This window comes from Notamacropus eugenii, chromosome 1, assembly GCF_028372415.1.
Source record: "Notamacropus eugenii isolate mMacEug1 chromosome 1, mMacEug1.pri_v2, whole genome shotgun sequence".
In the NCBI taxonomy this organism is placed as follows: Eukaryota; Metazoa; Chordata; class Mammalia; order Diprotodontia; family Macropodidae; genus Notamacropus; species Notamacropus eugenii.
Window position 1 is genome coordinate 522261620 of NC_092872.1, and position 27006 is coordinate 522288625.

The window sequence follows — 27006 nt, forward strand, 5'->3', positions numbered from 1 at the left end:
TCCAACCCCAGGTTGATCTGAAATCCCGCAGCAGTACTCACGCATAAGCCTCAAAGTCCCCGTTATTGACGGCCTCTATCAGCTGCTCTGTGATCTTGATGATTTCCTGCTTGCGAGCTGGAGGGGAAGATGCAATCAAGCTTGCCCTCTGAGGGCCCAGCACCCCAGGGTGAGCCCATCAGCCCCAGGGGGTGATCAGGCCCTAGATACTTGTCAAGTATCAAGGGCTTGTTGGCCCTTGTTGATCAAGACTTCTCTCTAGCTTGGCTCTCTCAAGCTCCTAACTACATCTCTAGTAGGATTTCATCATTAGCCATGCCAAGCTCCATAAGAACTGCTGAGTTCCATCTGGAGAACACACCCCTACTTTGGATAACTCCCAGTCTTGGCCTGCTTGAGGTCAACATTGCCTGTGCCAATCCCACTCAAATTGGTATAATATTAACAGGAGATGACATATCCCAGAAAGAGAACTGCCAAGATGAGATAAGAGAAAATGCCACAGATTCAATAAAGTCAATTCATTTATTAAGGACCTACTATGTACAAGGCCCTGTGTGAACTGGAGATACAGAAATGAAACCACCCTTAACCTCAAAAAGCTTATTACATTCTACCAGGGGAACAAAATGTATACTGATAAATAAATACATGGTGGGGTGTTGTGGGACTTGTGGGGGGTTTAGGAAAGAAGGAAAACAGAGAAAGTTCAGCAATGTTGTGGGGGAAAGAACATTTTTTGTAGTGGGGACCACGGGAAGGTCAATGGGGGAGGTAGCAGTCAGGCTGAGCCCTGAGTGAGAGGAAGATCTTAGGCCCTAGTGGATACTAGATATGGGAGGGCCCACAGAGGCCACATAAGCCAAGGATTGCTAACCTTTTTGTGTCTGATGTCACAGTCCCTGACCCTGGGAGTCTGGTGGAGCCTATGGACCCCTTTTCAGAATAATATTTTTAAATAACTGAAATTTCAGTTTGAGGTTATTGAGAAAAAGACATTTTTTCCCATCCAAATTTATAAATGTCCTGAGATGTATCTGTGGTCCCCTCAGACCCTCAGATCCATCAAGTACCAATGAGGAAACTGAGAAAACATCTCCATGGGGGATGTTCCTAAGATAACCCAGGTAAGTAGGAGTCATTGGTAAGATTTGAACCCAACTTTTCTGACTCCAGAGCTCTTTAGATCTGAACCAGCCGGTCTGATCTTCTTAGAGATGAAGGTGAGGAGAGAATTTCCTTTTGTATTAATTACACATATACCTATAAATGCACAAGGTGTTTCCTCCGGTATACTGTAAGTTCCTTGAGAGGGATGGTTTTATTTTTTGCATTTGTTTTCCCAGCACCTGGCAGATAGCAGGGACTTGAGAAAGTACTTGTTTGCTGACTGATTAAATAACTTGTTCAAGATCACAAAGAAAGTAGGCATCACAGGTAAGATTTGAACCCAGGACCTCTAACTTCAGAGCTAATGTTCATTTCATTGTATTTTGTTGTTGTGTTCGTCCTTCCTTGCCGAAGAAGACCTGGCCATCAGAGAAGTAATGACATGACTTGCACTTGACTTTGTTTTGAGTGAGGGAGGGCTGTGCAGGTCAACAGCCTCACTTCTCCTCCAGAGCCATCTGAATCCAGTGACCAGATATTCATCAGGATGACTGGAGATGACCCAGGATGCACTGGGAGACCTTGGGCCCTTTAGGCCAAAGGTCTTTTCAGTACTCACTTAAGATGAGGTAATGTTACGCCCATTCAGCGAATCAGCCTGTTTAAGAAGTAGTCAGGGAATGGCCCCTTTAATAAGGCCAAGAAAAATAACTATCAGGCTACTTTGTAACCACCTAGTCTTTCCCTCCTTCCTCCCTCCCCTCAGGCCAACCTGCTTCAGTTTCTGCCTCACCTGCATCTCATCCTGGGCATTCAAAAAAGTCAGGGTGGAGGGGAAGAAGGGGGCACCTCAGGCAACAGACTGCACATCCTACTGAATTTTTTCCCATGCCAGGGTCTCCCCAAAGCTATTTTCTGCCTCTGTCCACTGGCAGAACAGCTCTGAGCACAGGCTTGTAAAGATAAAAAGTCACAAGGGAGAAACTGTGCCACTCCTGGATGCCAGCTCCAGGCCACTGCCTTGTTAATTATGTAGAGAGAGCCTTCTGGGCGCACAGCCAGCATGGGCTCTTCACAACAGGCAGCCAAGACTTAGAAACTCGGGCCCCAGAGTGTCCGAACAGGCCTGTGCTGTAGGCCAGCCCTTCCACATCGACGCTGTCTTGGGGAGAAATGTGTCAGCTTCAAAGCCACCATCTCCCTGTCCTGAGTCCACCCCTGCCTGGGCAACAGCACGGGCTTCTGGAACTGTGGCTGGACACTGGTTGGACATCTGGGGCAGCACATGTGCCTTCTGAAGGTCAAATAATTGTAGTGACAATGGTATGTGTACTGTGTGAGTGTCTATATACAGGGAGTATGTGTGTGTGTGTGTGCGTGCGTGTGTGTGTCTGTATTTCTGTAAATGGGTATATATGTGTCTATATGTGTGTGTATGTATGTATAGGGATATGTGTGTCTGTAAACGGGTGTATGTGTCTGTATACAGGGTATGTATGTGTGTTTATGTGTCTGTAAATGAGTATGTATCTGTATACAGGGGATGTATGTACATAGGGTATGTATCTGTATATGGGGTGTCTGTATATGGGGGAGTGTGTGTCTGTATATAGGATATGTGTGCGCATGTATGCATGATTCTGTAACACACATTTGTGGGGAAGCATAGCTGATCTCATAGCTATTTGAGAGAGCAGATATCTTAAATGCCAATGCCTGGGCGAACTGATGGGATTGTGCGTCTCAATGAGAATGTGTGTGTGTGTGTGTGCGAGTGTGTGTGTGTGTGTGTGTGTGTGCTCAGAAAATCACACAAGAATCTTGGAGAGGGATCTCAAAGCCCATCTAGACCAACATATACCATAATGAGAAACCCCCATGACCCCACAACCACCAAGTGGTTGCCCAGACTCTGCTCGAAGACTTTCAGTGAAGAGGGAGGCAGGCACTTAGGGATAGCTTTAAGGCTTGAGGAGATCTTCTGGACACTGACTTCCAACCCCAGCCTCCTTCTGCACCCAGACTGCCCAGTCCCTACAGACTCAATGAAGTTTTTGTCTTGTTCTTTAACATGGCTGTCATTATGATAAAGGAGTTTCTTTTCTGGATAATTCACAAAGAAAAGAAATTCAGGAAAATCACTCACCTGTTATCTAAGTCATAAAATAAATTTTGTTGTTCTACCTTCCCCTACATCTGATTAATCTACTATCTCCTGAGAACACAGACAGTTAATAAAATAATATTTACAGAAAGAGAGAAAGAGAGAGAGGGAGGAGGGAGAAAGAGGAGAGGGAGAGAGAGGGAGAGAGAGGGAACTAAACACATTAGAGAACTAAACACGATCAGCTGGTCCAACCTTCCCATTTTACAGATGAAGAAATTGGGGAAGGGAAATGACTTTCCCCAGGTCACATGACTAGACAGTCTACCTTGAGTCCATATTGAAGGAAGGAAAGAAATAAGCATTTATTAGATGCCTACAGTGTGCCAGGTACAGAGCTTTACAAATATTATTTCATTTGGTCCTCCCAACCACCCTTGGAAGTAGATACTATCCTTTCTTCCATTTTGCAGCTGAAGAAACTGAGGCAGAGTTTAAGTAACTTGCCCAGGGTTACACAGCTAGTAAGGTCACATTTGAACTCAGGTCTTGTCTGACTTCAGGCCTAGGACTCTGTCCACTGTACCATCTAACTGTGAATGCATGACTGTCTCAGGGTAACCATGCATGTGGACGTGTGTGTGTGTCTCTCTGTGTGTGTCTGTGTACGTGTGCATATTCTGTGTGGGGTTGGGGGTAGGTAATAAATGTGAAAGTACATTTGTGGGAATGTGCGAATATGAATGAGGACTGGATTCAACAACATGAGTTCGAAAATTCTGAGTTCTCTGCTCCTTACTACCTTTGTGAGCATAGATGACTAATCTCTCCAGGCCCTAGGTTCTTTATCAGAAGAAGGGACCTTACTGGCTCTCTAACCCAATTCATACCCAAACAGAAGCCCCACTCTAACCCACCCTATAAGTATCCATCCAGTCTTTGCTTGAAGACCTACAATGATGGAGAGCCCTGGACTCCCCAAGGCAGCTGATTTCATTTGAGGATAGCTTTATTGTCAAGAAGCTTGTCATGAGACTAAACCTAAATTCATCTCTGCAAACATCCACTCATTGTTCCTAGTTCTTCCCTCTATGGCTAAACAGAATAAATCTAAGCTGTCCTCTACAAGACATCCTCTTTCAGGCATTTGCAAACAGCTCCCTGGAATCTTCTTTTCTAACCTTGCCCGTTTCCTTCAACTAATACTCATGTGGCATGAATTCAAGGTTATTCATCATTCTGATCCAGCATGTCAACATCCTTCCTAAAATGTGGCACCAGGACTTGACACAGTACTACCGATGTGTTCTGAGCAGTGTGGAATAAGGTGAGGCTATCACCTTCTTATTCCTGGAAGCTCTGATTCTCTCGTTCGGTTCAAGATTGCATCAGCTTTGGGAGCTGCCTCATGGTACAATTAACTCCTTGGGCTATCTCCTTAATCTTCCCTCCACAGCTCAGCTGAAACCACTCTCCAAGATGGCTAACAACCTCCTTCTACATGACTCTTTCTTCCCTTGATCTGACCTCTTTGCAGCAGGAAGACTTGGCTAAAGCTCCCCCTTGCAATTCTCCTTTTTCTTGGCTTCTGTAATATGGTTATCCTGGGTTTCTTTCTGTGTTTCTCTGGTCACTCCTTTGCTGGCCTGAAGTGAATTGTTTCCTCCTTGCCCCCAACTCTGGCTCTCCCTCACAGTCCATGGTCCTGTTTCCTTTCTGTACTCTCTCTGAGGGCTCAGGAATTATGACTTCACCTCTATACTACCTTCCTTCCTCTCTTCTATACAGATGACTTCCCTGACATTTCCAGTTCCAACTTCTCTCTTTAGTTCCAATTGTACATTTCTAGCTACCTGCTATACTGCTCCACCCAGGCACCTTTAACGCACACTATTCAAAATAGAATTTATCATCTCCTTTTCCCCACCCCAAAATTAGGTAGAAACTTTTGCTTTATCTTTATCTTTCACCCTCTTTATTTAGGTCCTACTAATTCTTTCTCTAAAAAGGCTTTCAGGGAGGTGAGGTGGGTGTGAGGAGAATATTCAGAGCTCAAGTCACTGGCTGAGAAAATGCCCAGAAAAGGAAAAAAAAACCAAGACTATTGAGGGTTACTTTCTTGGTGAGCAGGTTTCTCCTCCTCTCCCTTCTGATGAGGAAGAGCGGTGCTCACCATCAGGGGAAGACACGGAAGTCAGTGCTTCTGCATCCCAGCCCACTCAATGGGATCAGTTCTGGGAAAAGGTCATAAAGAGCCCCCAAAATTTTCAAAATCATGTTAGAGAGGTGGAGGAAAAGCTGGGAAGAGCAATAAAAGACTTGCAAGCAAAGTATGAACAACAAATCAGCACCCTGCTAAAGGAGATCCAAAAAAATGCGGAAGAAAATAACACCCTGAAAAATAGGCTAACTCAATTGGCAAAGGAGGTTCAAGAAGCCAATGAGGAGAAGAATGCTTTCAAAAGCAGAATTAGCCAAATGGAAAAGGAGATTCAAAAGCTCACGGAAGAAAATAGTTCTTTCAAAATTAGAATGGAACAGATGGAGGCTAATGACTTTATGAGAAACCAAGAAATCACAAAACAAAACCAAAAGAATGAAAAAATGGAAGATAACGTGAAATATCTCATTGGAAAAACAACTGACCTGGAAAATAGATCCAGGAGAGACAATTTAAAAATTATGGGCCTACCTGAAAGCCATGATCAAAAAAAGAGCCTAGACATCATCTTTCATGAAATTATCAAGGAAAACTGCCCTGAGATTCTAGAACCAGAAGGCAAAATAAATATTGAAAGAATCCACCAATCACCACCTGAAAAACATCCTAAAAGAGAAACTCCTAGGAATATTGTGGCCAAATTCCAGAATTCCCAGGTCAAGGAGAAAATATTGCAAGCAGCTAGAAAGAAACAATTCAAGTACTGTGGAAATACAATCAGGATAACACAAGATCTAGCAGCTTCTACATTAAGGGATCGAAGGGCATGGAATAGGATATTCCAGAAGTCAAAGGAATTAGGACTAAAACCAAGAATCACCTACCTAGCAAAACTGAGTATAATACTTCAGGGGAAAAAATGGTCTTTCAATGAAATAGAGGACTTTCAAGCATTCTTGATGAAAAGACCAGAGCTGAAAAGAAAATTTGACTTTCAAACACAAGAATGAAGAGAAGCATGAAAAGGTAAACAGCAAAGAGAAGTCATAAGGGACTTATAAAAGTTGAACTGTTTACATCCCTACATGGAAAGACAATATTAGTAACTCTTGAAACTATTCAGTATCTGGGTACTTGGTGGGATTACACACACACACATGCACACGCACACACTCATAGAGACAGAGTGTGCAGAGTGAATTGAATAGGATGGGATCATATCTTAAAAAAAAATGAAATCAAGCAGTGAGAGAGAAATATATGGGAGGAGAAAGGGAGAAATGGAATGGGGCAAATTATCTCTCATAAAAGAGGCAAGCAAAAGATTTTTTTTAGTTTGGGGAAAAAGAGGGGAGGTGAGAGAAAAACATGAAGTTTACTCTCATCACATTCCACTAAAGGAAGGAATAAAATGCACACTCATTTTGGTATGAAAACCTATCTTACAATACAGGAAGGTGGGGGACAAGGGGATAAACAGGGTCGGGGGGACGATGGGAGGGAGGGCATGGGGAGGAGGGTACAATTTGAGGTCGACACTCACAGGGAGGGACAGGATCAAAGAGAGAATAGAAGTAATTGGAAACAGGATAGGATGGAGGGAAATATAGTTAGTCTTATATAACATGACTATTATGGAAGTCATTTGCAAAACTACACAGATTTGGCCGATATTGAATTGCTTGCCTTCCAAACGGAGGAGGAGGGGAGGGAGGGAGGAAAAGAAGTTGCAACTCAAAGTTTTAGGAATAACTGTCAAGTACTGTTCTTGCCGCTAGGAAATAAGAAATACAGGTAAAGGGGTATAGAAAGTTATTTGGCCCAACAGGTCAGAGGAGAGGATGGAGACAAGGGCAGAGAGGAATGATGGAGAAGAGAGCGGAGTGGAGATGGGGGCACTTAGAATGCTCAGTGTTTTGGGGTGGGGGGAGGGGACAAGGGGGGAGAAAATTTGAAGCCCAAAATTCTGTGAAAATGAATGTTAAAAGTGAAATAAATAAATTAAAAAAGCTTTCATAACTCTCCCTTCCTCTCCATTTCTATATCTCATATGAATGACAACTGCATCTTCTCTGATCTTCTCTATGCCAGCCTCTCCCTATCCTGATCTATCCTTTGCATCATTCCTTTTTACATAAATACTGATGGGGACCTTACAAGTAGATAATTTTTAAGGTCAAGTCCCCTTCCATTCTTTGTTCTTTGTTGGCTCTGGACAAATTCAACTCTGGATTCCAGAAAGGCCTTCCCCCTAGGGTCAAAGTGAGCAGAAGCACATTGACCTCTCTCTTCAGCATCACCTACCACCATAATCAACAGTTGAATCCCATGTACATGACTGTACAATTTAGAGCTGGAAGGGACCAAGGGACTTGGTAGGCATTCTACTCCAACTTTCTAATTTACAGTTAAGGCCCAGAAAAGGGTCATTATTTGGCCAAGATCCCCCAGGTTTCAAGGATTATATTAGTAGATACAGCTGAAAAGATCCTTATGCATTATCTGGTCTATAAGGCTCAATTTGTGGATGAGAAAATTGAGGCCCAGAGAAGTAGAATAATTGGTTCAAGGTCACAGAGAGAGTACAAAGCTGAGCTAGAATTTAGACTCAGATTCTCTGATTCCCAAATCCACTGTTCTTGCCTCTACAACCATGCTCTTGGTTGACCTGAGGTATAGATGATGAATGTCTGTACAACCTGTCCTCTGCATTTCTCCTCTGTGACTGGATCCCAGGTATCTAGAATGCAGGGTCAGGTTTCTCCAGAGCCAAAGCACAGAACAAAGGACATATGGGGAACTATACCTTCCTGTAGATCAGATGGTGGTGGTCAGAGCACAAGGATACCAACCACTAGTCATGTCTCCCAATCCCAGCCTCCCCTCTCCACAAAACAAAATAAAAACTTACTAGCCAATAATAGGACCTGAATTTTCCACTTGTATTATCTCTTGTAATTGTCACAGCCCTAAAAAATGTTCAGGGCAGGTATCACTATTTTCATTTTAAAGATGAGAAAACTGAGGTTCATAAGTTAATTATTCAAGATCACACAGCTGTAAGGACTTGAACTCTGGCCTTAACTCCTAATTTAGGTTGTTGCTTTTTCCCATGAGCTTTGGAATGGAGTCACATTGATTTATTTACCTTAGTGGATGCTTGACAGAATATAAGCTCATGGAAGGCAGGGAATGCTTGTTTTTTGGTGGGGGTTGTCTTTGTATCCCCAGTACCTGGCACAGTGTCTGGCACATAGTGGGCATTCAATAAATTTTGAATGCTTCAAGGAATGGAATGTGTAGGTCCCATTACCAAGTCTTCTCAGAGGAGACAGGCTTGTTGTCTGCCATGATAGTGGAGGGGCCAATTCAACCAACTATGCCTCTGGATCTCACTCTCTTCACCTTCCCCCACCATAAAAGGATCAAGGGTTGGGTCAATGAGATGCTCCTGTAAGTATGGGATTTAGGGTTGGAATGGACTTTGAGATCACCCAATCCAAACCCTCCTTTTCCAGATGAGGAAGAAAGTAAGCCCAGGGTCCCTGACTCCAAAGTCAACTCTCTTTCTGCTGCACCTTGTTATCCCTTTGTGAAACCCTGAGGTTCTTTTCCTCTCAGATCTACTTTTTAAAGAAGTCATTCTTTGCCTCATTTCTCATTAAGTCTCAATCAGTGAATAGGTGTTGCCTCAGCCAAACTGAGACCTGTTAAAGACCTTAGCATGAAAAGGTCAAGATCCCCCACTGCAACCTGGGCCATCTCCAGTCGTCCTGATCTACATCTGGCCACTGCACCCAGATGGCTCCAGAGAAGAGAATGAGGCTGGTGACTTTGCATGGCCCTGACTCACTTAAATCCAATTCACTTGCCTGTCATGGCATCACCTTCCTGATGTCATGGTCTTCTTTGAGAATGAAAGACAAACAGCAACAGCCTCTGATTTATAGATAAGGAAACTAAGGTCCAGAAACAGGAAAGCTTTCAGATGAAGCGCTAATCAATCAATAAGCATTTACTAAATACTGCCTGTATACCAGGCACTGTGCTAATGCTGGGGATGCAAAAAAGAAAGCAAAAATCATCCCTGCCCTCAAGCAGCCTACAATCTAATGGGAGAGAAAACAACCATCATTACATATAAGACCATCACAGGCTGGTACTAATAGCTGGGGAACAGCAGAGTGATCCTAGATGAGGTAGTGCTTTGATCTGAGAAAGGAAGGGATTCTAAATGTTGGAAGTTGGGAGGGACAGCACTCCATGTTTGGGGAATAACCGTTACAAAGGCATGGAGAAGGAAAATAAAGTGTATGTGAGGAATAGCAGGTAGACCAGGATATTTGGAACATAATGTATGTGGAGGAGAGTGGAACATGACAAGATGGAAAAGGTAGAAAGGGGTCAGGTTGCGAAGAGCTTTACATGCTAAACAAAGGACTTTGCCATCGATCCTGGAGGCCACAGGGAGCCACTGCAGTTTACCGGAAGAGGGATAACAGATCTGCAATTTAGGAAAAATCACTTCAGCAGCTGAATGAAGGATAGATTGGAGTGTGAAGATATTTGAAACCAAGAATCCAATCAGAAGGTTACTGTAACAGTCCAGGCAAGAGGTGATGAGGGTCTGGATTACAGTGGCAGCTGTGTGAGTGAAGAGAAGGGGACAAATGTGAGAAAAAGAAAGTATAAGATTTGGAAACTGATTAGATAGAGAGAGGGGGGAAGAGAAAGAGGCAGAGACAGAGAGAGAGGGAGAGAGAAGGGAAGGAGAAAGAATGAGAGAAAAAGAGAGGAAGGAAAGAGAAAAGTAGAAGATGACGCTAAAATTGCCAACCTCAGTGATTGGGAGGATGGTGATGCAGGACTGGAATTCAAGACATAGAGTAGGGCTAGAAAAATAGATTTGAGTCACCTACATAGAAGTGATATATATATATTCTCATCATTAGAAATGTATAATAACCAGTATTAATATAAAGCATTTTAAGATTTACAAAACATTACCTCATTTTATTCCCATTTTACAGATGAGGAAACTGAGGCAGCGAAAAGTTAAGTGACTTGCCCAGGGTCAGACAAGTAGGAATTGTCTACAGCCACATTTGAACTCAGGTCTTCCTGACTCAAAGGCCAACTCTAATCCACTGTGCCACCTAACTGGAATAAAGGAAGAGCTAGTGAGAGATGATGCTAAAGGGATGTAAGATGAGGAAAACAGAGAAGAGGGCACTATTCACTAGTGAATGGCCTCAATTTTTTCCAGTAAAGTATAAGGTGAAGTCCTTATCTGGGAAAAAAGGAGGGGAGGGTGTCAGAAATTGGAAAAGCTGTTGTAGTGAGTGGTATAAGGAATTAATGAGAGAGGAAGAGTAGGATTGCCTTGCTGCAGTGAGGACCTAGGCATGCTGAAGCTTGACTACAGCCTGTAAGCACTGTAGTACCCACTGCTCCACACCCAGGCAAGTCAACCAAGCCTTCCCATCAGATATACACAAAACCCACTTAGGCAAAATCAAATGCCAACCCCTCCAAATTTTAAGAACTCTAAATTTAGACATTTTCTCTTCATTATAAATGTTAGAGTTGTCTGGGACTGTGCTGGAGAGGTCCAGGGCAGATAGCAGGCCCTATCCCATCCTAGCCAGCTTTTATACCTCTTTTCTAGGAACAAATCCCTCTTAATATTCATTACACACAGTTCAGTTCACACCACTCCTCAAAGTTCAGTTCCCACCAATCCTCCAAACATCTTTGGTGGCTCTCCATTGCCCACCAAGTCAAGTTTAAATGTCTCTGGCCTGACAGAAGGCCCTCTACAATCTGGCTCTTCCAGTTTTCTCTCATTTTATTCCTCTTTACTCTAAACTCCAGCCAAATCAATCAATCAGCCAACAGGAAATTATGAAATCCCATCCGGGTTAGGCACTGTGCTGGGAGCAGAGGTTACTAATCAAGTGAGCCAGTACCACCCCAAGGAGTTCACATCCTCACCAGACAGAACTATTCTCTCTGCAATATTCCCTTCATTTCTCATGATATTCCCTATGCTCGCTTTCTCCTTTGTCTGTTATTTCCTAACCATCTATCCTTTAAAGGCCCTCCCCACCACCATATCCACCTCCTCTTCCAGGATTCCCCACAGCAATGTTCTCTCCGTGCTCAGATACAATGGAGCCCTTTATCCAGCATCTCTTTAATGCATTCATCACATATCTGTGTGCATTCCATCCACCTCTACATGTGTTTTACCTTTCTCTCAGACCTATGAGCCTTTCTGAAGGAAGTGGGTGGGTGGGTCATAGGTATACCTCCCTCATACCCAGAATGGTAGTCTCCACACAATAGGTACTTAGTAAATGTTTTTTGAGTTAACTTTGTTGTTCAGGACACCATTTTGACAGGAGAACCAAGGCACTACAGAAACTCCTTATACAATAGGTGCTTAATAAATGTTGGTTGAATTAAATTTGTTGTTCAGGACATCATTTCAGACTCCTGTAGAAACTCTTCTTACAATAGGTGCTTAATAAATGTGAGTTGAATTGAATTTGTTGTTCAGGACACCATTTTGACAGGAGAGCCAGGGTACTGTAGAAATTGTATGGAATCACAGAAGCACTGGAGAAGAAAGCAGGAATTGTTTTACTTTGGCCTTCCTACCCCTAGTACCTAGCACAGAGCTGTAGCACATAGTCACTGGTGCTTAATAAATACTTGTTCATTGATTGAATGAAGATTGGATTCAAGGACCTGAGTTCAAAAATTCTGGCTCTGCTACTTCATATTTGTGTGACTATAGTTAAATTAATCTTCCTGGGCCCCAATTTCCTTATCAGAGGAAGGTATTTCATTGGCACTCTAGCCCAACCCACACCCAGATAAAAGCACCACTATAACCCACCCAACAAGCACTCGAGATGTCTTTGTTTGAAGACCTACAATGATGGGGGACCCTCTATTTTCCAAGGCAGTTGATTCCATTTAGGGTTATCTCTAATTGTTAAGAAGCTTATCCAGAGATTAAACTTCAATTTGCTTCTTTGCACCATCCACCTACTGTTTCTAGTTCTTCCCTCTGAGGCTAAACAGAATAAGTCTAACTGGTCTTCCACAAGACAGTCTTTCAGACACTTGCAAACAGCTCTCCTGTTCCACACTTTACTTCCAACACTTGCAAAATTTTCTCCATCTTATGTCTCTCTAATCTAACTCCAGACTTTTCCTTTTCCTTCTTCTTGGTCCTCCCTCTTGGACCCACTCCTTTCCTCCTTTTCTAGATGCTTTCATTTTGTCTTTTGGCTCTCTCTGGGTCTGAAGCCATGTTCTACAAACTTTGAACCATGAATTTCAAGGCTCTCCACCCTACCTCTCTCCTCAAACCTCCTGCTTCCTTTATTCCTTCAAGGAAATGACCTCCCCCTTCCAGTGGGTGGGAAGTAATACTCTACATTGCCCTATCATAACTCTGTGTAAAGGTTTCTTGGTACAAAGGAAAGTGAGTCATGAGATTAGTCTGGGTAAAGTCTTGAAAACGTGGCCAAGTACAGAAAGCTACAAGTCCCCATAGGGGAGACCAGAAGGACACCAGCTCCAAAGAAGAAGCACTGGGAAGCACTGGGCAAGTCACTTACTATCTTTAAGCCTCAGTTTTCCAATTTGTAAATAATAATTGCACCTACTTTATTGGGTTGGGAGGATCTGGATGAGATAATTTGTGTAAAGCATTTTTCAGACTTTAAAGTGCCATTTAAGTATTAAGTATTTATTATCATAAAAAAGATACTCAAGAAAGAACAGGCTAGCACAAAATGGCAGCCAGCCAGGTGGTGAGATCAGGCTAAAATTGTGAACCACACAGGCCAGTTAGGACCAGGAGCATGGCATTTTACACCTTGCAGATGATCCAATCCAACTCCTTCCCTCTACTGATAAGGAAACTGAGGGCCCCAAGAGGGAAGTGATTTAGCTAAGGTCATGTGACTAGTAAGTACTGGAGTGAGGTTCTGAATCCAGGTCTTCCAACACCAAATTCAATGCCCTTCCTACTATACCACACAATGGGGAGATTTTGCTAAGCCCTAAACATACTTTAGGGACTTCTTAGGAAAAGATATCTGTGCTGGTTTGTTCATGGTGTTCCCTAAATTTCTTTACAAATTCTGTTCTTTTCTGTTACCTTCTTTCTCTTATGTGATCAAGACTCCCTTGAAAAGTCCAGTCTCTATGTGAACTAAGGGAAAGATGGAAGTACTCATAGACTTCTAGAAGGTAAAAGGTGGAAGAGACCTCAGAGGTCGCTAGTCCAACCCATACCTAACCAAGACTCTTCTCTACAATCTACTCCAAAAGTAGTCATCCAGCCTTTGCTTGAAGACATCCTGTAAGGTCCTCACCCCCAAATGGCTCCCAAGGCAGTCCATTCCACTTTTGTGTACCTCAAACGATTAGGGCTCCTAATTGTTTTGGATACCTTGAATTGCTGGGTATCAGATTGTTTAGATACCTCTAAATTGTTAGGAAGATTTTCTTTTCATCAAGCCTAAATACAAACTCTTTGCAACCTGTACCAATCAATCAACAAGCATTTACTGTGCACCTACTATGGGTCAGGCGTTTTGCTAGGTGCTTGGGGATACAAAAGTGAAATAAACAATGCCTGCCCTCAGGGAGCTTACAACAGTCCACTGTGGGAGATAATAAGCATAATACAAAATGTGTACAAAAACCCACCTTTGCTCATAGTTTCCCTGAGGCTAGGCTAAATGAGGACAAAACAGGTAGTAGATATACTAAACAGGGCATCCTGAGAGCACTGAGGACTGTCAGGTAAAGTCTCTTTGCTGGAAGAAGCAGCCACAAGTAAGCAAAAGAGTGGGGGATGGGTGCTAGACTTCAGGGACAGGTACAAGAGCTGGTCGCTTTCCTATTGAGGGTTCCTGATTCCTCACTGTTCTAGTCACACTGGCCTTAACAGGGCACTTGGATAATCTTTTGTCCTCACAGATTTCTCTTTCTTTGGTTTCTAAGATTTGACAAGTTCATTCCTAGAGAATGGAACCACCTCCATCCCCCAATATACCTCCCCCCTCCAACTCTCAGGTCACCTCTTACAGGAATCTCTACCCAATTAATACCAGATTTTCCCTAATTCACTACTCCTAACCCCAAATGAGACAACATAGTCAAAGTACTTTAAAAACTTAAAACTATATAAATGTGAAAACTTCAAACCATATAAATGTGAACTGTTAGTATTAGAGGCAGCATGGGACAGGGGAAGGAACACTGGATTGGGGGTCTGAGGGCCCAGGTTCAAATTTACCTTTGATGCTTACTGCCTACATGACCTTGGGGAAGTCACTTAGCCTTCATGACTGTCTGTTTTCTCTTCTGTAAAATGCAGAGATTGGCATTGATGGTTTCTTAGGTTCTTTTCAGCTCTGTCTACATCTATAATTATTATCTTAACTGCACTCTACTACATGCATGGGTGGCTTCGCTTTCCCTTGTCAACCCTATAGCACACTCTTAAAAGGTAAGTACCATGTCTGCCCTAATGCTAAGTCTCCAAAACACTCCCCTCTAAGGAATGGGTAAGAATTCCTAGTTCCACCACAGAAAACCTGCCTCAGAGATCTTGGGCCAAGTTCTCACTTCTCCCTTGTCTTTGGCTCAAAAAGACAAGGGTCAACCTCCCCCTCCTCCTCCCCACAGTTTCTGAACTGCCAAGGTGGCAGAGCCCTGCCAGCCTTTACCCTGGAGCGTTCTGGCAAAGTGAAACAGACATGGCGTCTGCTGCCAGGGTGATGCTGAAATGGCCCTTCTTGGTCCACCTTTTCAGCAGGTCTGGGCTCGGAGCTTCCTCTTCCATTCTCCTTGAACCCTTCCCTCCCCTCTGCTCCCTAGGAGCTCAGATCCTATCTCTGTACTTGCAGATCAGTTCTCTGAGGGACAGACAGCAGGTCTCTAACTGCCTCCGTTATCTCCTCCTCCATCTTGGGCTGTTGTAGGTCCACCATCACCAAGCTTGCCCTATGGCCATCTCTCTGCTGCTGTCTCACCTTTGCCATGTCTCTAGCACTCCAGGAGACTTGAGTGTCTCAGGCACAGAAATCCTCTTGCTTTCCCCATCTTGGAGGTGAAACATATCCATTCCTTTCCCTTTGGGCAGCCAGGTAACCCACTAAAGCTCTCATTCCTGCCTGGAATACTGTAACTTTCCACTTATTTCAGCCTCATTTCTCTTTGGTGCTTTTTCTTCTGACAGGCTTAAGGGGCTTTTATACCCCCACTATCTTCCACCTCGGTCTCCCTTTTCTGGTATGGGGACTACTTGTGAAGGTGCCTCGTGCGTCCTCTCCCCCACACTTTGCCTGCCTATTGCCTTCTGCATCAAATGTGAATGCACAACTCTATGCTTCAGAATTTCCCCCTTTACCCACCATGCATTTTTCCCCTCCTATTTTCCCTCCCTGGCTTTATTTCCTCAGCCCATTCCTGCTCTGTCCATTCCTCCCTACTGCTCCTTCTGCCTTTTTCTCTCCTTTTTTTTGTAAATACATCTCTGTTCCCCATCTTCCACATTCTAACTGATCCTGGAACACATCAGTCAATCAGTTAATAAGCCATTATTGTGCCTAATATGGGCTAAGCACCAGGAAGCTCCATCTTGCCAAGTGGAACTGACTCCAGGTCCTAGGTCAGTTGTGGATCTCGGCACCATGGAAGGCTAATTCTCACCCCAAGCCCAACAATGAGACTCTCTTTCACTGCCTAATTTTAGGAAGCTATGCTCTTGTAGTTCGGGGCTCATTGGCAGCAAAAGAGGAACAAGAGGATGAAGGGTAGCACCGGCTTGGCCCCGTCTAGCAGAATTCCCTGGGAGATCTCCTCCAGAGGAGAAGCTTACCTGAGGAGCGCCCTGCCATTCCTGTCCCCTGTCCCCGTGCTTTGGTCTCCCCTGTTGTCGCGAGCTCTCCTTATCAGAGAGCATCTCAGCTCTGCTTGTCTCCCTGGTGTTTTCCCTGTGGCTGTGGGTGCCCCATCTTGTCATCCATCCCTGTAAGTGATACTGTCACTCTGGATGGCTCAGAGCAAGCAGGCAGGCACCAGGCTCTTAGAGCTGAGAGGTGGCTCAGGAAACAACTCAGACTCAATTCCCAGACTGCTCTGGGCCACTGGAGAGGAGGAGAGCTCTAGCACAACGCTGGATTGCTACCTGAGGGCCAAACTCTCGCTCCATCATGCTGTATCAAATTATCCTGAAGACTGACCTGTACTGCCCCAACCTGAGTCCCCACCTCCACTTCTGCCAGAGCCTTTCTGTCTTCCCCAAATCTGGGTCTCCCAGGCTTGCTGTTGCCACATCTACCACCTCAGAGTCACTAGAGCTCACCTCTGACCCCACTGCATACCTATATGCACCAACATGCCCTCCCCTCTGACACAAAAAATTCATCCTTCTCCTTAGACTTCGCTTCTGTCTGCTCCATGGATCCGATAAGAGGCAGTGTGATACCCTGGAAAGACCCTGGCTCTGGAATCAGAGGACCAGGGTTGAAAGTCTGTCAGTCCCCTAACTCTCTGGCCTTTTAGTTCCTCATCTATAAAATCAAAGGGGTTGGATCTAAAGTCTTCTCCAGCTCCAAACCTGTGATTCTCTGATCCTAGAACTATTTTTTATACTTTGAGAACCTGTGACACGTTCATAATTTTCCTGGGGAGACTATGGCTCCTCCCACTCTCAGATACTGGCCTAAACATCTTCCTATATACAACCTCCCCTCCACTCCAGTTACATAACTTGTATGTATGATCACATACGCATGTAAATATACAGAACCTTCTTTCCAAGAGTATTACCTCCATCTCTACTCTCCTGGCAAGTAATGGAATAAACCCAAGATCTCAGGATCTATTCCCTCCTCTTCACAGTGGCCCCAGGAACAACAATATGGAAACAGAGGCCTAGCTGGCATCATTCCTCTTGGTTGCCCAGCCCCTCCTTGGTTGTTTTTCCCTGTCCCCCTCCCTCCATTGTCTCACAGATGGAAATGCCATGGCTGGCCTCTAAAAATTAGTGCTTGCCCATTTAGCAAAGCAACAGGCAGGAGCACCTAAAAGACAGTTACTTACACGAGGTGGGCAGGGGGCTTAGGAGAGATGGAGATGGACAGGACTGGGGCACAGCTGGCTGGGACCCCTCAGCGTCCGGTGTCCCTGAACCCCTCCTCACTGGACTTAGAATGTCAGAGATCCTGGGGGCTGGGGTGAAATAGACAAGATGGTGAACAAGAACATAGAAGCAGAGGGAACGAGCAGAACAGGAAAAATGGATGGGCCCAGGAAGCCAAGCTGGGGGAAAGAGGTAGGAAGGAAGGAAGGAAGGAAGGAAGGAAGGAAGGAAGGAAGGAAGGAAGGAAGGAAGGAAGGAAGGAAGGAAGGAATTATTCAGATGTTAGGTAGAATTAATTTGTCAAGCTTGGTAAAGGCAGACCAAGTAGGAGAGCAAGATGCCACACAAGTTATAATCGAGTTCTGAGAACCCTCTAGAGATGGAGTGTTAGAGGGCAGCAGGGAGGTGGGAGCATCTCCTGATCCAGGAGAGTGCCTGCCAGGATGGTGGATTAGATTGGACCCAGTGATGCCCAATGAAGGCAAATGAGATCATGCAACAAGAGGGTGTCTCTTCTTACTCCAAGCCACAATGAACAACAGTTGGTTTCCTTTCTTCTTTGTACTTTACACTTTAATGTATACCTTATCCCCTACCCCCTCCAATTAAATAAATTCGAGATACGAAAACTTGGACCAAAAAAAGAGATTATTGTTTGAATAACAGATTTAAAGCTAGAAGGGACTTTAGAGGCCACTTAGTCCAAACCCATCATGTGAGAGATGAGGAAAATGAGGCCAGGGACATGAAGAGGTTTGTCTTAGGTCATACAGCTAGTAAGTAACTGAGTCAGAATTTGAACTCAGGTCCTGTGACTCCAGGCTTAGCATCCAGGGATATGGATTAGTTTTTTCCATTTAAAACTTTAGCCACAGGACTTTTTAAAGGATCTCATTACTACGGTGCCTTGAAAATAGGATTCAGTTGACAAAAAACTCTGATTTACAATCCTTCCCCACAACAGGTACCCACCAACTGTATAAAGTGGAGGGCCCTCAGGGAAGAAGGTTTTCTTTCTCCCTAATAGGGTAAGAGAGACTGGACCAGAGGTCAAGAAGGAATTTCCTTACAATGAAGGTTGTTTCAGCTCCAGGACAGATTGAGATGGGAAGAAAGCCAAGGAGCTCTCTGCCATGGAAATTATTCATATTAGCCCAGAACAAACACCACTCAACTTCAGCATTTGGGGCTCAAAAAACATGAGCTGACTTGTTTTGAGTGAGAGGGATGGGCCTCTGGAAGACCCTTCCCCTTTAGGAAGTCATAGGATCATAGATTTAGGGCTGGAATGGACCTCAGAGTTCATCTCATCCAACCCCTTCATTTCAGAGATAAGGAAACTGAGGCTCAGAAAACTGAGGTGATACAGCAATTAATATCTCAGGCAGGATTTGGACTCAGGTCTTCCTGACTCCAGATCCAAGAACTTGTGGGTAGTAGAAGGACATGGCTGCTAGAAGTCTTGCTTCCTGTCCCATCTTCCAGCTTCTTGGCAGGTCAGGCCAAGATGCACATATGCTCCTATATACTATACTTCCCACTATGCTGCTCCAGTGGGGCTATCAGAGATCAGGGTTAAAGTGGGAGCCTCTTCCTCCCATCCAAGCCCATCTCTCTGGGATCACTCTTTGGGCTGGTCCCAAAGGTGGGGCCTCCAAGCTGGAGGCAGGACAGCAGGAAGAGTCCAGGGCATTAGGTTGAGGTTGGCTGGAGAGCTCTAGCTGTGAAGGTCTGAGACATCCCCAATGGGCACAAGGGAGAGGTGAGGTGAGTCATGATTAGTCAAAGCTGGGTCAAGTTTGGGAACCAGAGAAGACAAGCAGCAGGCCCTCAGGGGTTAGGATATCACCTCAAGGAGGACAAGAACACCTTCCTGGTGTCTAGGTGAACTCCACAATTGATGGCCGGGGGCCCCCCGGTGGGTGGCCCAGGCAAAGGTTAGAAAGGAAGCAGGTGGGAGGTGTCGGCAGCAGCCATCTAAGAGAAGCTAGGATGAGCTGTGGACATAACTGGCTCAGCTTGTCCGGGTCATTCACAGCACCAGAAGCAGCAGGGCCCCTCGGTGGGGCTGGCTACTTACATGGGAATGGCAGGGGGCTCATGAAAGTCGGAGACGGACAAGGCTGGGGGACGGCTGCTTGTGCCCCCTCGGCTTCCAGGGGCCCTGAACCCCTCCTCACGGGGCTTAGAATGTCAGAGATCCTGGGGGCTGGGGTGAAACAGATGAGAGAGTGAACACGAGTCTAGAGCAGAAAGAGAAACCGACAAGGAGGAGCACAGGCAGGAGAGAGCAAGACTGAGATCAGGTCTAGGTGACAGTCTTGCTGTTTGGGACCATCTGAGGGACAATGGGAAAACAAGGAAGAGTACTTGGGCATAACTGGGACATTCCGTTTGGGAGGCCCCAAACCCACAGGGGACCTTGGCCAAAGACATGCATAGTGAGGAGAGATCTACTTACTGCCTAATCTTTCCTCACCTCTCAAGAAAAGGATTAAGGGAGGGGGGAAGGTCCACCCATCTTAAGGCTTCATTTCTGAAAGTGGACCCTTGGGGTGAGAGATAGGGCCAGGGTCAGATCACTCTCCCCTGAAAGACTGGGAGGGAAGTAAGAATAAGATAATAGAGAGGGATAGACAAGGTCATTGAGAAAGCAGAAACTCCTCTCTCTCTCTCTCTCTCTCTCTCTCTCTCTCTCTCTCTCTCTCTCAGCCCTGAGGCTTATGGAAGGTACCAAGGGGCTGTTCAGCTCTGAGGCCATCAAGGTCTCTTGTTTGATTAACATCTATATTCAGGTGCCCGTGTTTCCCTCATACAGGTGCCAGAGCCTGGAGAAGCCCTCATGAGCTCTGCTCCTATCACCCCTCTGAAAAGACACACTCCTGCTTGAAGATGCTATCTGTGCTCCCTACTAATTTATAAGGGTGGCATAGGACAAGCATCCTGAGTTCTATAGGGTCCCCTGATTTCTTGCAGTGGCAGCTCCCCAAGAGTAAGGGAACCCTTGGGTTTCCTCAGAAGTTCCCCATAATGAAGGGTTAACCCTGCAGGGAAAAATGGAGGACTGTGTGGAAGCACCATTTCTAAAGTTGCCTGGGGGCAGGCAGCAACTACTTACACAGGACAGGCAGGGAGCTTAGTAGAGATGGAGACAGACATGTCTGGGGCATGGCTGGCTGAGGCCCCTCAGCTTCCGGGGGCCCTGAACCCCTCCTCACCGAGCTTAGAATATCAGAGATCCTGGGGACTGGTGAAGGTGAAACAGATAAGAGTGAACAGGAGGAGAGACCAGAGGATGAGATGGACAGGGCTCAGCAAGGTATAAACAGAATGAATGAGAAAAGTGAGAGAAGAGAAATGCAGAGGAAGATAAGAACTCCTGGAAAACAAAAGTGCAGCCTAGAACCAGCCATCTGGGATCCCCAACCCTGCTGGGCTGCCAGGCCTCAGAGGAGAGGAGTGTGTGGTGAGGAAATGAGGTAAACACCAGGGACAGCCTTTCGGTAGAAGGTAGGCCTGGCAGCCCCATCCTTTGAACTACTTTTGGTGTCCTTGGCTATGACCATGATCTTACATTAGAGCCGGGACTATTACACTGGTACCTACTATGGTACTCCACGCAGTCAGAATTTAATAAAGCTTGGTTGAAATGAAAGTGAGGAGCTCCCAGTGACCCTGACACACAACTCTCCCCTATGCAAAACCTCCTGGGAGCTGTTCTCTCCAGGAAAAGTTGTCCTTGAATATGGGTCTTGGGCTAGTGGGCAAAAGAATTCCCATTTCTATGGCCTAGGACCAACCTCTGAATCCCAGCTAGATCTCTAATATTTAATAATAAGACAGTCTTCACAGAATCACAGAATTTGAGAGTAGAAAATGGTCTTAGCGACAACTAGTCCAACCCATCCCTGAAAAGGAATTCTCATTAAAATATGTGCAACAATGGTTCATCTGTTCCTGAAGACCCCCAAAGAAAGGCAGTCCACTATCTCTTGAGGCAGCCCATTCCCTTTAGGGATGGATGTACTATTTGTTAGGAAGGTTTTCCCAGTATCACACCTAAATTTGTCTCTTTGCTATGTTCACCCAGTGCTCCTGGTTCTGCCCTCTGGGGCTAATCCTTTCTCCATACGACAGCCCTTCCTTCACATATTTGAAGTTAGTTACCATGTCTCCCTTGAGTCCTCTCCTCTTTAGTCTAAGCATCCTCAATTCCTCCAGCTGATTCTCATATGATACAGATTTGGGGACCATGACATCTCTTTCCCCTTGTTGGCCACCTCTGGACTTTCTCCAGCTCATCAATGTCTTTCCCAAACCATGTTGCCCCAAACCAAGCAAATGTTCCATATGTGGTCTGCTGCCATCTTCTACTTCTTCATTAGAGGAATCCCCAGAGAGCCACTGATTTCAACTACTGCCCTGTAGCCTTAACTGGGAAGACAGAGAGGGCTCCTTCTAGGGGGAGAGGCAGTCCAGGGCAGGGCAGGAGGAGAACAGGATTTTAGTGCTAGAAGGGAAGGACTTTTAGGGATCATTTAGTCCAATTAGCTCACTTCATTTTTGGGGAAACTGAGGCTGAGAGTGATGAAGACTTATTTCAATAAAAAAGAGCTTGGGATATGAACTCTGGTCCTCTGACTTTAAATCAAGTGGTGGGTCACACTGTTTAGTGAAATACAAACAGAAGAATCTCCCTGAGAGAGAGACAACAGACAACTTAGGGTTTTTAAAGAACTTCTTTTTTTGGTTATTTTAACTCCCCACTTCTACTGACACTTACATACTGCTTTAAGGTAAACGTTATCCCCCATGAGCTTCACAAAGGCCCAGTGAGGTAGGCAACCGTTCCCATTTGACATGAGAGAAAATGGAAGTTCAGGGAGTTCAAATGACTTGTCTGAGATTATCCAGCCCAGGAAAGAGAGGCTGAGCCAGGAGTTCTCGACAGCCTCTCTCTTCCTTGGCCCATCTGGTTCCACCCACTTCCAATATCATCATTGGCTCTGATGAAGAAGTAGAGGGCTAATCCTGGAGAGAGGATCTTCCCACTCTGAAGCTGTGGCAGAAAAAGATACTGGGGGTAGGGAAGAGTAGGGAGAGAATACTGGAGCCCACGATATGGGGACAGGTAGGAAATCAGCTTTCTGTGGTGCTGCAGTTCAGTGGCAAAAAAGATTTAGATCTACAGCTAGACAGCCTGGGCTTGAGTGACTACCCCTCTGTGGCCTCAGTATTCTTCTCTGTAAAAGGACTGGAAAACTTCTAAGGTCCCTTTCAGCTCTAAACCTACGACTTTGAATAATGCCTATCCTTCCCAGCTCTCAATCCTATGATCACAGGGCAATGAAAGCCCTTGACCTTACTCCTATCCCAATAGCAGAGATGTAACTAAAGGTGGCAGAGCGTCATAATCTAGGAGAGCTGCAACCATACCCAAGGAGAGGTCACTGAGAAGGGATTCCCTATGCTTTTCCCAATGCCAAGTCAAGAGGCCAAATTCCTGGGCCCCAGCTTCCTCCTTCATCAGCCCTCTGAGGCTTTGGTCTTCTCCTAAAGAGAGATTTGACTGCTGTTGGCATTGGACCTTGAAAAACTGGGTATATCCTAGCAGTTGAGTGGTGAGGCTGGAGAGTTGGTTGGCTATCTGCTAATGCCCTCCCTTGATGCCACAGCTTTTACCTTCAAGTACTAGGAATTCTTTCAGGGGTTCCATGTGACCGACTGCCTCCATGTTATTACGCATCACCCTCATCTCAGCTCTGATGAGGATGAAGGCAGGCTTGGGTAAAGGGACAGTCCCAGGGCAATGCAATTGACATGGGGTCAGAGAATGGATTTCTAGGTTGGTCCCCATGGTAAAAGCTCCCTTAGACATATGTGGATTTGAGAATACCCTGTATGGTTGGGAAAGAAATAATAATAATGCAGACATGGGTTTTAGATACACCTTATGGTCTGTAGAGGCGCTACAATTTACAAAGTGTTTTTGCCTACATTATCTCATCTGGACAACACCATAGGAAGCTAATCATTTATACAGCTTTTTCTAGTTTACTTACATTTTTTGTAAATTTTGTATGAACTTATATGTCCCTATATGGAATATACATCCCCTTGAGGTAAGGTATGTCTTTGAAATCTCAATGTCCACTACAGAGCCTGGTTTATAGTAATTGTTTAATAAATGCTCGTCTATTGATTTACATATATTGTTTCACTGGATGCTGACCACACTTTGGGGTTGTTGCAGTTCAACTCTTCATGACCTCATAGACCACCACACAACAGGCCCTTAAACCTGAGAGAGTCATCTTCTAGTGTCATGTCTTTTGAGCATTTTAATACTGTCCACAGGGTTTTCTTGGCAAAGACATTGGAGCGGTTTGCCGTTTCCTTCTCTAGCTCATTGTACAGATGAGGAAACTAAGGCCAACAGGATTAAGTGACTTGTCCAAAGTCACATAGTTAGTAAGTAATCTGAGGCCAGATTTGAATTCTGGTCCTTCGAACTGTAGCCCCGCTGCTTTATCCATTGTGCCACCTACCTGTCACACACTTTGAGGGAGGCAATGTAAATATTATAATCCCTATTTTTATCGATGTGGAAACAGCAACTCAAAGCAATTTGCCTACGATCACACAGATCACAAGTGATGGAAACGCAGACACAAGCCCCATCTCTTGATATTTTGTCCAGTGCTCCTTCCCCTACTGCAGCAGGATGATTCTCTAATGTTAACTCTGAGAAGACTGGGATAGGACTCCAGGAAATGGGAACCTGACCTGTGGCTATGAGGTCTGAGGCCCTCTGGTGGTTCTAGGGGCAGAAGGTCTTCAGCATGGTGGGGCCCCTGGGAAAGGCCTGCCTGCCTGAGAGCAAGGGGGCATCAGTGCAGAGGAGAGGCTGAGTGGGGCAGAAGGGGACAGAGGGGCTGTTATTAGAGCACAGCTTCCTAACCTTTTTGTATGTCAGTCTCGTGGAGCCTATGGACCCTTTCTTAGAAGAATGTTTTTAATGAATAAAATATGCAGGGTCACAAAGAAAACCGAAGCTTAGTGAAAATAAAGCTATCATTTTTCCCCATTCAAGTTCATGAATCCTATTAAATTTATCTATGGACCTTTTTGGTAGGGGGGAGGGGAGGTAATTCATAGACTCCAGGTTAAAAATCCCTGATTTAGTTTGTCTGGGAGGGGATTTCCTCACATGCCATTTGGCATGAACCTAAATGAAAAGCTGAAAAGACCCATGCAGAAAGGGCCTTCCTGCCTGAGGGACCAAGAACAGATCCATCCTCCCCCAAAAAGAGGAGACCCAGGAGAAAAGACCCAGGAGGTTCCCCAGCTGGGGAACCAGGAAGAGAAAAATGAGGTCTACAAAACTGGGATGATGGGTATGAAGCTGCCAGTGGCTGGATAAGGCACGAGCTGCTGCACTTGGTCTAGCATAGGAAAGTAGTTTAATAGTTTTGTAAGATTTAGAGCTGAAAGAGGCTGCCTTGGTGATCATCCATAACCCCCTCCTTTTCCAGATGAGGAAACCCACACCCAAGGAACAGAAATGACTTACCCAGGATCACCTAGCTGACAAGTAACAGGTGGGATCTGAATCGAATTCTTTGGAGGTATTCATCCCTGTACATCTCATACTTACTATGACCTGCTTGGTAAGTACCCACTGAGTGGATGACAAACTATTCAAGGGGAAGCAAACAGGTGAGGATATGTTCTCAATGGTGACACCCCTGCTCCGTTGTGTGGTGTTGGCAGATGGAAAGTGCCAACAGAACCTAGGGAAATCTTTGGTTCAGGAGTCACTCTGGGTTTAGTTTGTCACAGAGTCTGAAATCAGTCTGCTGCCTCTTTTTAAGTCCCGGGATTGCTAGGCTGGCACATGCCACTCAGACACCCCTATGAAGCTTCCCAATGTCACCCCACAACTACAGTCTAATGGAAGATGACCCAAGGCAGCCTACAATCTCTTCTCTTTGTCTTTCATTCATGGGTGCTTCTTAGACTCTCCTGTTTTTCTTATCATTTCTTTGAATCAAAACCAGAGCCCAAAGTATTTCCAACCCTCTCAGTCCTCTTCAAATGCCTCCAGTCTCTGGCACTCCTTGCCTATCTGGTCACTGGAAAGTAAGTTGAGGGGCCTTACCTTTGGTGTCTTCATCCTCTATGGTAGTGTTGGTGCTGTCTGATGATTCCTAGAGGGAGTACACAAGGAGTAGATGAGAAAGACAGAAAAGAAAGGAGTTTGACAAGAGGTAGCCATAGGATACGGAGCTGCAGCAGCCCCCAAGAGCTGGCAGACAGGATGGAGTGATCTCCAACAGTCAAAGCAGCCCTCTCCTGGATGAGGCCCATGTCTGGGTAAGGAGGTACCCATCAGTAGCAACATGACTCATGGTCTGCTGTCAGCTCCAGCAGAGTCCCACTCAGGTCCAAGTCCCTTTGCTGGAACTCCATAGAGCAATGCCCACACTTCAATACACCTGGAAGAAGTTGCCTGTAGCTAAGCTATGAGCTTTTGGTCCACTTTTCCCTAGGTCTGGAGCACCTCCTGGCATCTTCCCTTCTTTCTCCACTCCTCCTCCCCCTGTTTATCCTCAGGACCCAAGGAAAAGAAAATAGAAAGTAGCTCAGAAAGAATTTGGGCCACACATACACACACACACACACACACACACACACACACACACACCAGGACTGGACAGACGACAGCAAAACCTCAATTAAATAAAATAGATTGGCTGGGTTTTTGTCTCTCTCTCTTTTTTTCTTCTTTTTTGGAGAGAGAGAACCTCAGCTTTCTGAAAACAGAAGCAAATAGCAAAGAAACAGGCTAACGTCAGGAATTCTGAAACAAGAGGAGCAACATTGAGGATTACTGCAACCCCCCACCTAACATACTGCCTCTCTGGTACCTCATTGTAGTGTGGGGGTGAGCCCTTTTTTTGGAATGCTGTGCCAATGGAACATAAAGAAGCTCTGATGGTTCCCACCACACTGGAAACTATTTCAGATGCAGGTCTGGCAGCAGCCTGTGAGGTTCCTGAGGACCAACCTCGCTAAGGTCAGAGGTGCTCACCTTGGGGTTGATTATGGAACAATGAATTTGTCCATGATAGCAACACTTATTTTCTAAGCGGACAGAGTGCCAGTGTCTATTGGACCCTTGAAACACTGGCCTATTTAAAACAAACTCCCCAATAATTTTCAGGGCATGCCTTGGGAATCAAGAAACACTTTCCACTTTCTATATCTACAACTGAGGTAGAACCCCATACAGGCTCCCAGGTGAGCAGAGCTGAGTTTTAGGACAGTCACTCTGAGGCCATAAGACCATGAATCATCAAGAAGACAGATACATTCACTGGGCCTCTACCTGCTCAGGCAGGAAAGTGGATGCTTTAGAACTTCTAAACACAAGGCTTGAAATGAGAAAGG

General features: G+C 45.2%; 1 protein-coding gene across 8 annotated transcripts in view; it reads right to left on the minus strand.

Annotated features, from left to right (window-relative positions):
• The window catches only part of CAMK2B (calcium/calmodulin dependent protein kinase II beta), a 304019-nt gene that overhangs the window by 6964 nt on the left and 270049 nt on the right, over nt 1-27006 (minus strand). For 6 of the 8 annotated variants that reach the window (XM_072633739.1, XM_072633744.1, XM_072633740.1 and 3 more), the window contains 2 exons: nt 25715-25763; nt 42-117 (listed from right to left, as the gene is read on the minus strand). In XM_072633739.1, the coding sequence (XP_072489840.1) occupies nt 42-117; nt 25715-25763 (125 nt within the window). Of the gene's footprint in view, nt 1-41; nt 118-17513; nt 17643-19633; nt 19763-20671; nt 20801-25714; nt 25764-27006 lie in introns of all 8 variants that reach the window. The other 2 variants (XM_072633743.1, XM_072633738.1) reach the window with 2 other exon arrangements.